This window comes from Rana temporaria, chromosome 3 (genome assembly GCF_905171775.1).
Source record: "Rana temporaria chromosome 3, aRanTem1.1, whole genome shotgun sequence".
In the NCBI taxonomy this organism is placed as follows: domain Eukaryota; kingdom Metazoa; phylum Chordata; class Amphibia; order Anura; family Ranidae; genus Rana; species Rana temporaria.
Window position 1 is genome coordinate 416,940,223 of NC_053491.1, and position 12,673 is coordinate 416,952,895.

The following is a 12,673-nucleotide window of genomic DNA, read 5'->3' on the forward strand; positions in this document are numbered from 1 at the left end:
AATAATAAAAAGTCCAACCTTTCCTTTGATGTATTAAACTCTGCTTGCTTTCAGGTAACGATGCTCAGCTTTGGCCTATTGATGAGTTGGAAAATGTGACTCAGGAAAATGACCACAAAGAGGAAGATGAAACTCTACTCCTTTCTTATGACTTTCCAGCGAATACCACTACAGATATTCCTGCAATGGCTACGGATATAGCTAATGGTAAAGAGGATGCTGATCAATTTTGCAAAGGAGTATGGGAATAAAACTAGTTCAATTTAGATCTTTACTTCACTACAACAAAAGGACCCTGTTCCATATTATCAATACTATTTCAGGCTCTGTATGGTAATTTAGTCTTTTGTATACCCATTTATAAAAAGAAAAAAAAAACACATTCTGCAAGACTATGGCATTAATGTGCCAGTATACATCGCATACTAACGCATTATGAAATCCTTACCTTAGAATGAAGCCTGCATGGGAGTCACAGTGGCGGAATGGAGCTCTGAAGGGATGGCATGGGTATATTGTCCCTTCAGAGTGCATGCTCCGGTGAGAAATCCTCACTTCCTGTTCTTCTGTCTGTAACTCCACGCAGTATTGCAAGGCTTTCTCCCTGGTGTGGAGTGTCGTGCTCGCGCCCTCCATTGGACTACAGGAGTGTTGGGACGCTCTCTACGTTGTAGATAGCGAAAGGAGCTGTGTGTTAGTGGGCGTCCTACATGCATACAATATCTACTTTCTGGACTGGGATCTCACAAATGTTGCACAGTAATTACTATTCAGTTCTTGGCTGTGTTCACAAATATCTGACACAGATCAGCCCCTCCTGCAGCCTTTTGCCTTGTGTCTTCCTAAAAAGTTACAATTTGAGACTGCTTGGTGAAAGGAGTCTGAGGAAAGGCTTCCCCCTGCCTGCAGCAGACTGATGACAATACCCAAAAATGGCAAACTTTGCGTCATTTGGGGAGGCGCTAAAGTTCAGACCTGCTGTTTTGACACAGTTTTTCCAAAAGTAAAAAAAAAAAATGCCATTTGTTTGTTGAAATGCTTATTGTGAGCCAAAACAACAATGGTGTTTAAAAACTCAGTGTTTTTTTTTTTTATCCATTTTTGTGGACATCTTAAGGCTTCATTTCCACTGGCGTTTTTTACAGCCACTGTTGGCCTTTTTTACAGCCACTGTTAGCCTTTTTTACAGCTTAAAAACGCCTGTCCATGTTTATTTACAGCTCTATTGCTGGAGCCACGGAACGCCCTGGTCCCACGTTTTTTTACAGCTCAAAAACGCCTATGCCATTTGCAGCTCAAACGCCTATGTGGGCATGATGCCATAGAATAACATGGACAGGCGTTTTTAAGCTGTAAAAAACGCTCAGAAAAGTGGCTGTAAAAACGCCAGTGGAAATGAAGCCTAAAAGACACTTGTCACAAAAATAGTATTCCCTCTAAAATGTTCAACATGTGAAAACAGGACAAGTTCTTGTCATAAGCATTACAACTAGGGGCACATTTGTATCTTAAAGCGGATGTCCGCTGAAAAAAAAAATATTAAAAGCCAGCAGCTACAAATACTGCAGTGCTGACTTTTAATATTAGGACACTTACCTATCCTGGAGTCCAGCGCCGTCCGCAGCAGAGGAACGAGCGATCACTCGTCACTGCTGCGCCATCCTCTGTGAGGAAACCAGAAAGTGAAGCGCTCTGGCTTCCCTACGGCGCATGTGAGTCGCGCTACGCCTGCCGATTGGCTCCTGCTTTGTTTTGGGAGCCGAGTGTTCCTAGAACACAACGGGGGGGGGGGGGGCAGGGTGACGTCATGCCCGCAGTTTACCCGAGACTGTGTTTCCGGAAGTGGGTGCAAAGACGGGAAGTAAAAAAAAACTATTTTTTGCCCGTAGCGTGTGGCCGGAAGTGGGTGCAAATACCTGTCTTTAGACAGGTATCTGCACCCCCCTCCCCCCTAAAAGGTGTCAAATGTGACACCGGAGGGGGGGGAGGGTTCCGATCAGCGGGAGTTCCACTTTAGGGTGGAGCTCCGCTTTAAATACTTTGGCTCTGTCTTAAAGTGGTAGTAAAGTCTGTATTGCCACTTTTACCTACAGGTAAGCCTATAATAAGGCTTACCTGTAGACAAAAAGAAAATCTCCTAAACCGTACAGATATTCTTCGCACAATGAGCCACAACGGCACATGCGCAGCAGGCATTCTCTGCTAAAGGCCCGGCAGCCACCGGACCTTGCCGGAAAGAAGTCTCCCGCATGAATGCAGGTTTACTACTGCTTTAAAGTGGAGCTAAAGGCACAAATACTTTAGTTTCATCAGTTCTACACCCACACCAGGTCCCTTGCCAGTACCTTCCCCCTGGGTTCTTCTGGGTGGCGATCAACTTGTGTACATTCCACAGAGGATTCATTGCAGAAGAGGCATTGCATGTCTCCTGTGCAATAAAAAGCCTGCCTGGTTGCACGTTTGATTTACTAAAGGCAAATGGGCTATGCACTTTACAAGGGAATTTCCCCAGAGCTTAAAGTAATTGTAAAGTCTTGTGGTTGTGTGTGTGTGTGTGTTTGTGTGTGTGTGTGTGTTGGCTCACTGGCTGATTGACAGCAATGGGAGCCATTGGGTCCTGCTGCTGCCTCAACCAATGAGAAGGAAGAGTCCCTGGAGAGCTGAGGTTATCATGCACATCGCTGGATTGCGATGGGGCTTAGGCAAGTATTTTAGGAGGTGGGGGGTTTCTGCACACAGAAGGTAAAAAACCTTGAGCCTTTAGAACGACCTTTAGTTCAGCTTTTAGAAAAATATTTTGGTTAAAGTAATTGTAAGGTCTTGTGTGTGTTTGTTTGTTTTTATTTATTTCTTATCTATTTAAAAATAACAAATATGTTATACTTGCCTGCTCTGTGCAGTGGTTTTGCACAGAGCAGCCTGGATCCTCCTCTTCTCAGGTCCCTCTTTGGTGCTCCTGGCCCCTCCCTCCTGTTGAGTGCCCCCACAGCAAGCAGCTTGCTATGGGGGCACGAGAGAGAGACTCTTGTGCACATCGCTGGATAAATGTGGGGGTAAGTATTAGGAGGGCTGCTACACATAGGTTTTTTTTTATTTTAATATCTTAATGCATATGCATCAAGATAAAAAAAAAAACTATGCCTTTACAACCTCTTTAGAGTACTGACAATCCCATTACATTCCTTCTTACTTACCACCGTGTTCTGAATTCAGAGACGTTGCAAGGATTTCACATGTGTAGAAGGAGGCAGGCACTTTAGTTTCTGGCTCTTTATCAATTGCTTGTTCTTTGTATTTTGCTTTCTCAAAGCATGGAATGTGTTTCTTTGTGAATAATATAGTATTTTATATTTCAGAAACCTTCATCGCCTGTGAGCCTGATACTGTTCCTACCAACAGAGTGACTCGAGCCTCCAAGAACAATGTAATTTTTACCTGAGCATTTCTCTCTCTGTCCTCCATCTAATAATTTTCTCTCCGATGTTTCACTAATGATGGGGAACCCTTTTTCATGTAGGTTTATTGCCACATGATAAGTTAAATCTAAAATTTTGTAAGTGCCATTGTTTTAACCGGAACTCCAGGCAAATGTTGACTCCTTGATGCTGATTGCACGCATAGGCTTCCCGTTAACGGCCAGGTCTTGGCGCCGAGCGGCCGCATATTTTTGTGCAATAGAGCTGCGTTGAGAGCACAGTTACTGGTGGCTAACCAAAAGCTCCCATTCGCATCTTGCGATCGTTGGCTTTCTGATCACGTAACAGCCAATAAAGGCAGTCACATGACGATAAGCCCCACCCTACACCCTTCTTTGGCTGTTATGTCCTAGTTTATTCAACAAGATTAGTTGTCTGGCCAGACAATCTTACTGACATGGAGCCTCTGTCCTTCAAACCAGGGGGGTCAGAGATGTAAAGACCCATGGCTTTCCCACTTTGATAGGCTGGTCATTGTGCCTGGACCTTGTTTTATTTTTCACTTTCCAAGGCCTGTTTATTCTAGGGATATTGGCCTATTCGTTGTTGACCACATCAGGTAAAGGGTCCTTTGCTCCCTTTTATGAGAATCGGTCATTGTTTCATCTGTTTTTGGTGGATTCTGATCAACTTTTTGCTCGCTTCAGGTTGTGGTGCTTCTACCATATGGTTATCCCTCTTTGGTGTTGGTGTTCCTACTACCGCGTTTCCCCGAAAATAAGCCCGGGTCTTTATATTAATTTTGGCAACCTAAAAAACACTAGGGCTTATTTTCGGGGGATGTCTTATTTAATTACGGTATGTACAATCTTAAAGTGGTTGTTACCCTAAAGAAAAAATCCTTTTTCTTTAAAGCATGATAGATTGCATAGTGCTTCTGCTGTGTCATTTATCCATCTCCTGTGTCCCCTGTCATCTTCTCCTCCCTGTCAGGTCTGGAGTCGGTATTTTGATGTAAAAAGCATCTTAAAATCCATTCTTATAGAATTATCCAATTAAATTTGTAGGAATTGTGCCAGTGTGGGGTGCAGCGTGTGATTGTGATTTTTTTTTTTTTTTTTTTTTTTTTGTGGGCAATACCTTTCTTGCAGCTTCCCTGGCTGTCGCATGGTCTGCCTGGGCTCTTCTCTGCTCCAGGATCCCCGCTGGCGTCGGCCTGCTCCGTGCACTGGGGAGGGGGGCGTCGTGGGGGAGCTGGTGTCTGCCTGCTCCGTGCGCTGAGGAGGGAGGGGCTGCGGGAGGAGAGGGGGAGCCGTTGTCCCCCTGGCGTCAGCCCGCTCCTTGTGCTGGGGGGGGCGGGGGCATCAAATAGGGTGTAATCATTCTGCAAGGTGGATTAAATTTTTTTTTTTTTTTTTTTTTTTAACTAATTTTTACTAGGGCTTATTTTCGTGGTAGGGCTTAGATTGCAGCTCCCCAAGAATCATGCCTGGTCTTATTATCTGGGTAGGTCTTATTTTGAGGGAAACACGGTATCATGGTTGGTTTGGAGGCTTGACCTCACCAAGTTTCCCAATTCATTATTATTATTTTTTTTTTTTGAGGGGGGGTCTGTTGAATGTTGCAGGCTGTGGGCAGAGAACAGACACTGTTTTATTGCTTAACTACAGCATAAGAAAGCCGGGTTACCAGTCTAGATATCCTGTATAAATTTTGCGTGGAGTTCATCTTTAATGTGAAGTATGTAAAATTATGTGAGGACAGTATTGACATGGTGGTAGTGTGGGTAGAAGGCAAAATGGTTAAACCGTTAAGGCCACATGCAACAAAATTTGGTTTAGTTTTTGTGGGGTGTTGGACAGGATGGTATCCCTGCCTGTTTGTTGCTGTTATTCAGGACTCATCACAGTCATGACCAGGCTTTCTGCAGTTGGGTTACTTGGCCCTCTTTGCTTCTCCATGATTTCATAAACCCAAAAAGCCTAGCGGCCTTTTTACAACTCAGTGTGGTTGGTATCCTACCTACATCCACCCAAATCAGGCTAAATATTTAAATCTATTAGTGTAGAAGAAACCTAGTGGAGAGATGGCCATGAGACCAAGAGCTAAGTACAATGTGTTTCCTTAGCAGGCTTGCATTTCTGAAGACCCCTCTACATGTGACGACTCTCAAACAACTGACAACAGCAAAGTTCAAGTGAGTGCAACCACCAAACCACCTTCCAAAAGAGGCAGAAGGCCTGGTTCCACCAAGAGAGTTATGGTAAGTTCTTGTTTTATTCTAAAAGTGACATCTGTAAGGCTACATTCACACACAGCAGTTTACATTTGTTGCATTTAGAGACAGCAAATTTTGGCAGTGGGTGACATCAGTGAGATAAAAGCCCAGTTCCGGGCAAAAAGATTTTCCCATGGTGTGGGGCCGTGCTTGCAGTGAACGGGGGTCAACTGCTCATTTTCTCCAGGGGAGAGGAGAAAGCTGTAAAATCATCTGATCCTCAACTCCACTGGCAAATGGCACTCTCCCACGATCCAGCAGGGGACTGCTTTCCCCAGAGCCCCCCTAATGCTTACCTGAGCCAGATCCAGTGATGTGCATGGGCGCTTAAGTTGTCTGGGATTTCTATCCCCTCATTGGCTGACACACAGCAGCAGGAGCCATTGGCTCCCACTGCTGTCAATCACAGGCAGTGAGCCAATGATGAGAGAGTGGGGGGCTGGGCTGAGCCACTGCTCTGTGTCTGGGGAACGAGCACGCACCAATTAAGGGGGTGGAGCCAGGAGCGCCAGTGGGAAACCCAAGAGGAGGAATGGGGCTAGTATAACATGTGTTATTTTTTTTTTTTAAAAAAAAAACTCTTTAACCGATACTGTGTGGTCCTTTTTTTTTTTTTTTTTTTTTTTGTAATCCTTCTACTCCTGTTGTACTTTTCATACTGTAAGATAAACTAAAAATCCAACAGGTGAGTTTTAAGGCATGAATATGGTTTCAGTGCACCAGAAGGTGTATACAGTATGTTGGTTGTCTGTTATTAGTATACTAGATTATGTTGAGAGTCTCATACTTGCTGAACTTATGAGTTGATGGAACTACATACTGTGTGTCTAGCCACTCGTGTAATGCTGCATTGTCGCCCCTTTATTATACTGATATACAAGAGACCACTCCCATATTATCTCTGATCTACTACTTTTATCGACCCACTGCGACAATATTGTTGTGTACGTTGGTTGGTTGGTTCTTCCTTTTTATTTTTATTTTTTATTTTTTTTTTACTGCTTCTAAAAATTCAATAAAGCATCCGATTGAAACAATAAATCAAAAATCCAACGGGGAAAGTGAGACTCCATCATTTTTACAACTTGTGAGGAAACCTGGGAGCTAGTATCGTGATTTTAATTTGTACATTTTAGATACACATTAAGAACTACTTCAAGCTTTACCTTTTATAGAAAATCTGTAAGGTGAACTTGCATTGGACTCCGGTCCCTCTATACCTGAGGCCAGCGATCTCCCGCACTGACACATTGTATAGCCGCTTTACCAGTCTGGGGGTTTGAAATCCCCCCCCGGCTTTCTCTTCTCTCCTCTTTTTCTGCGCTGACAGGACAGGCTACACATGTTCTGATTGGTCAGCACCAACCAATTAAAACGCCTCCATATACGTACCTCCTGTTTAGGAGATTAAGCCGCTGGGGATGTCAGATTTCCAGACCGGTAAAGCAGCGACCGATGTGTCAGTGCAAGAGATCGTGGGACTCCAGTATAGCGGGACCTGATGTGGTGGGGAGGGGGTCCAGTGTACGTTCACCTTACAGATTTTTCTGTAAAGGTGAACTTACCCTTTTATGGTATGCTACAGTATGTATATGTGTATATATATATATATATATATATATATATATATATATATATATATATATATATATATATATATATATATATATATATATATATATATATATATATATATATATATATATATATATATATATATAAATTTTTTTTTTTTTTTTTTTTTTTTTTGAAGATGGAAGTTATTTTATAACATTTGATTGTTTTTTTATTTAGGTAAAAGTTCCAAAGGTTAAGGGTAAAAAGAGCCGTGTGAGACCCAAGAAATCATCTGTTCCGAAACCTTTATATGGTGAGCGAGAAACTGTCTCCAAGAAGCCACTGCTGAGTCCTATTCCAGAGCAGCCTGAGTGTTCCCCCACACCTCCCATCTCTCCTGGTAAGTCCCTGTTCAGTGACCGTGACTGATGGTGATGATCAAGTGTTTGTACTATAATGCTAGCCCTACAAACTGGGGACATTCCCCCTCCTCCTGCTGCCCACCAGCGCATCTCTTGGCTCTCGCTACCGGCGAGCCTGGTATGGGATCAGCCAGTTTACTATAGAGCCGGCCGTGGACTGGATGGTCCCTGGTAGAGCTGCACAATTAATCGTTAAAAAAAAAATCTCAATCTCGATTTCAACACCCCCTCCTGATCCTAATCAGCCATTTCCACAAATCTATCTAAAATGTTTATCAACATTTCTCAGCACAGAGAGGAGATGCAAAGTTTCTTTTTGGTCTGTAAACAAGGTCAGTTTAACCACTTAAAGTGGAGTTCCACCCACTTTTGAGAGGTGGTCGTAAACGCAAGACCACCTCTCCACCCCTCGTCTTATCCTCTTCAAAGTTAGGCCAATTTTTTTTTGTATAATGTGAAAGCTTTTACACCGCAATAATCGTGTGTGTGCAGAAAAATCACGATTCTCATTTTATCCAGAATCGTACAGCTCTAGTCCCTGACAATCTCTATGAACCCGGGAGGCCTTAAACGTCCTGAAGTCGGTTCTGGCAGATGTAAAATAATTTTTATAAATGTTTAAAAAAAAGATTTGCAAATGCATCACAATGAAGACCAAGACAACATTCATAAATGAAGCAAGTAAAAATAGAAAAAACATTTAAATCTCGTACATAACACTTTATACATACTATACCAATATATTGAGGAAACTGTGCACATCCTTTATCCTTATGAAACACATATATCGTATTTGTTTTTATTCCCCAAAGAGGAGGAAGGGGACATCGTGAGAGGCAGAGGCTCCCCATATGTGAATACAGATAGTCTGGATGATCTTTATCTCAGATGGCTCTAAGGGTTGCCGGGCCACGCTAGCTAATCCTTATCTCATGCATCCTTATCTCCTGCATCCTTATTACCCCCTCCCCCCCCCGCTTTCTATCACTCCCAAATATCCCTTACTAATTGTGTTTACAATGCGTCCTCTAAAAATGTTTAAATTGTTTGGGGGTTCTGAGTTATTGTCTAGAGTTGGCCCAGTAAGGAAGTAGTTAATGTGAAAACGGTCAACACGTTTTGTAGTTGTATTGTAGGGCATAAACATTTTTTTTTTTTTTTTTTATCCATTCTGATTTAAAGTAGAACTATAGGCTAAACCTATGTTTTTCCCATTTTGGATACAGTAAGGGAGGGTCATAACCTGTGTCTATTTAGTTTTTGCTGTCTGTGTCCCATTGGGGAGATTCCCCTTCACTTCTGTCCCATAGCAGGGGAGGAAATCCCTGCATATAATTTTTTTTTTTTTTTTTTAGGCTTCCCAGGTCACCAGAACTAGTGTCCCCATTTGAAGATTTTCATTATTTTTCTGGGGGCAACCCAAAATTTGGGATTTGCTTTTACTTTCAGTGTTAATGGTAAACAGGACAAATAGAGTGAATCTCCATAGCAGGGGCACATACCGCAATAAAAACCGACAGGTGTTCTAATCCATCTCCTCCTCTACAAAACTGAAAAAAAAACAAAATATGCCTTTTTAGTTGTACTTTACTTATGTACTGTATATTGTCTTGCAATGCACTACATGGGCTAAAATTTACTGCAGAACAATTGAAATTCTAGCTTTTTATAATCGTCTTGGCTTTTGTCGGCATCCTATTTTGAGTACTAAATTTAACTAGTGAACTTTTTATTACAGATGGTTCTTTAAATAAGGGACTTGTAAAGAGGATTGGAAAAAGAAAGGGCATTCGGAGAGGCAACAGGAATGTTGAAAAGAGCAAAGTTCATTCTGAAGTAGGGGAATTGTTTTCTGATCCCATGATTCTGAAGAGTGAAGATCTTTCTGAAGATTCAGGTTGTCCAGGGCAGGAGGACTTGGAGGTCAAACATATGGAATCACTTGCAGATAGTCGGGGATCCACTGAACCGGCTGATTTTGTTGTTCAGGTTGGCACCATAAGCACAAATGCTGAATGTCCCTTGACGTCCGCTGACAAGGAGATGACACGAGATGAAGATTGTGTACCTGAGCCAGGCGAAAGTGTCCCGGAGGTTAACAGCACAATAGAGACTGTGTCTGCTACGAAGCCACAAAAGCCAAAGAGACGTTTATCCACACGAAGGCGAGTGTCGCAAACCCCCGCGGAAGTGCAACACGCTGCAAATCCAGAAGCAGCCCCAGATCTTTCAGAAAACCTTATAGCTGAACACAACACCTTCAAGACAATTACTGAAGGCCCAAAACCTGAGAAAGATTTGTTAGTAGAAGACAGCGCTCCGTCCCCTAAGTTGCCAGTAATTGAAGATGTAGCTAAAGCGAAGAAAGGTAGACGTCTTTCAAGGAACTACCACAAGCCTGCCATATTTAATGCGAGCTCTGAACCAAATGCCTATACTCGGGATCCTTGTATCAGTTTACCTCAATCTTATGACAATTCAACCACTTTCACCAGTGAGCCATATCTGCCCTTCGATGGGACTTTGCAGTCTGTAGGGACAGAGAAGAAGGTGAGGCGCAGCCTGAGGCTACGCAGAGATTCTGGGGCCAGTGGCTTGTCCTGGGTTTCGGAGATGACAAGCAGTGAGGTCACCAGTAGACGGAAATCTTTAAGCTACAAAGTGCAGCCTTTGGGGAACTCTAATTTAGTCTTGGAAAATGTAACGCACAGCCCTAACAAGGAGCAACCGAGTGTTCAGCCTATACAAGGAGCAGCTAAACGTAGATCCTTAAGCTCTGCAATGCAGTCTTTAGAGAATTCTAAAGTAATCCTGGAAAGCGCAACCCACAGCCCAAACAAGGAGCAGCTGAGTGTTCTGCAGGTAGCAGTTGCAGCTAAAAAGACTCGGAGAAGAACCTTGTGTAGCTCCACCATACAGCAAATGACATCTCTTGGTGACACCAAAAGGAGGAGGTCAATTGTTTCTTACAAGGATTTTTATGTTCCTTCTACTGAATTCCAAACATGTCACAACAATGTTATGCTCGATACATAAAAATAGTACAGATTTGAAAGGACTAAACTGGAGTGCGGTACCTGATGACTACATTGTCTGATTTGGAATCCAGCACACACCATCCTGTATCTTTGTGCTGTAAAACATGCCTGGGCGCTAGCTGCCCATATGTTTAAGTCTCCTACAGAATCCGGTTACTTTTTGCTAGAGATGTCATTTTGGCTGCCCAGTTTCCTATTTATTGTGCCCCAAATTAGTGATTCATATTTTGGTAGATTCTACCAATGTTGCAATCATTCAGATTCTCCTCTATTTTAGGAACTGCGGTGGTAAAAAGTTTGTTCTTAGGTCTGCACGTCTTTCTCGGCCACCATAGAAAGGTCACAATTTGAATATTGGATTTTTTGAAAATCTGTAAGGTGACTTCCCGTGTCCTGTGATTGGAGGTCCAGGTTAAGGTAACTTTACAGATTTTCTGTAAAGTTGAACTTGCACTTTAACTGAACCAACTTCCTGCTGCCAAGGAAGAACGAAATTATCTACCGAGAGAAAACAAGACTCCCAGGTTTTTCTTGGAGCTGTTGCGGATGATTTACTCCATGGTGGCTGCAGATACGGAGGTCAACAGGGGTTTCTACTACTTGAGAATTTGTAAATATTTGAATGTCTATAGCCTAGCAACAGTTCTTCTATAAGGCATTAGGGAGGGAGAAGCAGAATCTAAAACTACATTGGAGAGATCCTACCAACAGACTCAATTTAATAAAAGAAGCTGATGAGCAGTACCAACGGTACAGCATTATATTTGACACTTGGTGGACGGATCCCTTAACCCCAGATGCATAGTCAATGATCCTTTAAAAGAAGTCTGTACAGAAAAAAAATACATTGGCTGCTACTGCTGAGTGTTCTGAAAATTCTAGCTTGCCTGTCTCTGGCTTTAATACTTTTTGAGCTGATGACCCAAAACAAGCATGTAACTAGTTTAGCCCAGGATTTGTCCCCCTGATGCAGTTCTGTACCTTGTTTTACCTTTTTACCTTTTTCAGCTACTCTGTGAAGATAAAATGTGGATTTAAATTCTGCATCTTGGTTTCTGTATTGTCTTTTTTTCTTTTTCACTATTCGTTCCATTTATTAAATGATAGATTTGTCTTTGTAATTGTCTCAGTTTCTTTATTTAAATCAACTCTTGAGTCCACAAATTTTTAACAATAAAAAATATGCCAAGGGTATAAAAAGAGAAATTCTTAAAACATTATTTATTCAACTATAACATTTGACGATGAGAGTCAGATCAGACAACACGACTCGTCCAAAAGAAATCTGATATATAGTTGCAAAGTTAGGTTTAAAAAAAAGTGTGTATAAATGTTATATATATTGTAAGGGGTTAGCGTGGTAGCGGGGTGTGTGACCCCTTGGATGGGTTCACTACACACTGAATTTATACAGACAGGCAGTCAAAGACGGTTGAAAACAAAGATTTTGGTTTATTCTTCCATCTTGCTGGAAACAAGTGCAAGCATCCAAACAGCATAAACAAAATCAAACATAAAATAAACCCTGGCCACTTGGGGCATCTACCTTCCACACAGGAACCTATCTATGGGGTCTGGCACAGCCTAGTGCTGGGAAGACACTGCTGGTCATACAGCAGGAAAACAATAGTCTTTTGATTTTTATCACAACGAAAAATCAATCCTCTCCTCACCTCAGAAGACTTTCAGTACGCTGCTCTCCTTACTCACAAAGCCTCAGGATGCAGCAAAGCAGTGGTAATCCTCTGGATTACTTATAATGGCCTTAATTGCCTCATTCTGAAAAGCTAGTCTTCCAACGCCCTTAGACCATTTCTGGCTACTTTTCAGCCGACGCCTAATAGCAATTGGTGTATTGTCTAAACAAGGCAGAAATGTATGTCCCGTCTGTGACAACACCCACAGATTTACCTGACTTCCTGTCACTAATATATATATATATATATATATATATATATATAT

At 42.2% G+C, this 12,673-nt stretch overlaps 1 protein-coding gene across 3 annotated transcripts in view; it reads left to right on the plus strand.

Annotated features, from left to right (window-relative positions):
* Positions 1-11,832, plus strand: part of CDCA2 (cell division cycle associated 2) — a 53,567-nt gene extending 41,735 nt beyond the window's left edge. For 2 of the 3 annotated variants that reach the window (XM_040346106.1, XM_040346105.1), the window contains exons 11-15: positions 55-207; positions 3,357-3,424; positions 5,545-5,679; positions 7,489-7,651; positions 9,412-11,832. In XM_040346106.1, the coding sequence (XP_040202040.1) occupies positions 55-207; positions 3,357-3,424; positions 5,545-5,679; positions 7,489-7,651; positions 9,412-10,709 (1,817 nt within the window). In that variant the 3' untranslated portion in view covers positions 10,710-11,832. The remainder of the gene's footprint in view (positions 1-54; positions 208-3,356; positions 3,425-5,544; positions 5,680-7,488; positions 7,652-9,411) is intronic. The other variant, XM_040346107.1, reaches the window with a different exon arrangement.
* Positions 11,833-12,673: the final 841 nt, after the last annotated feature.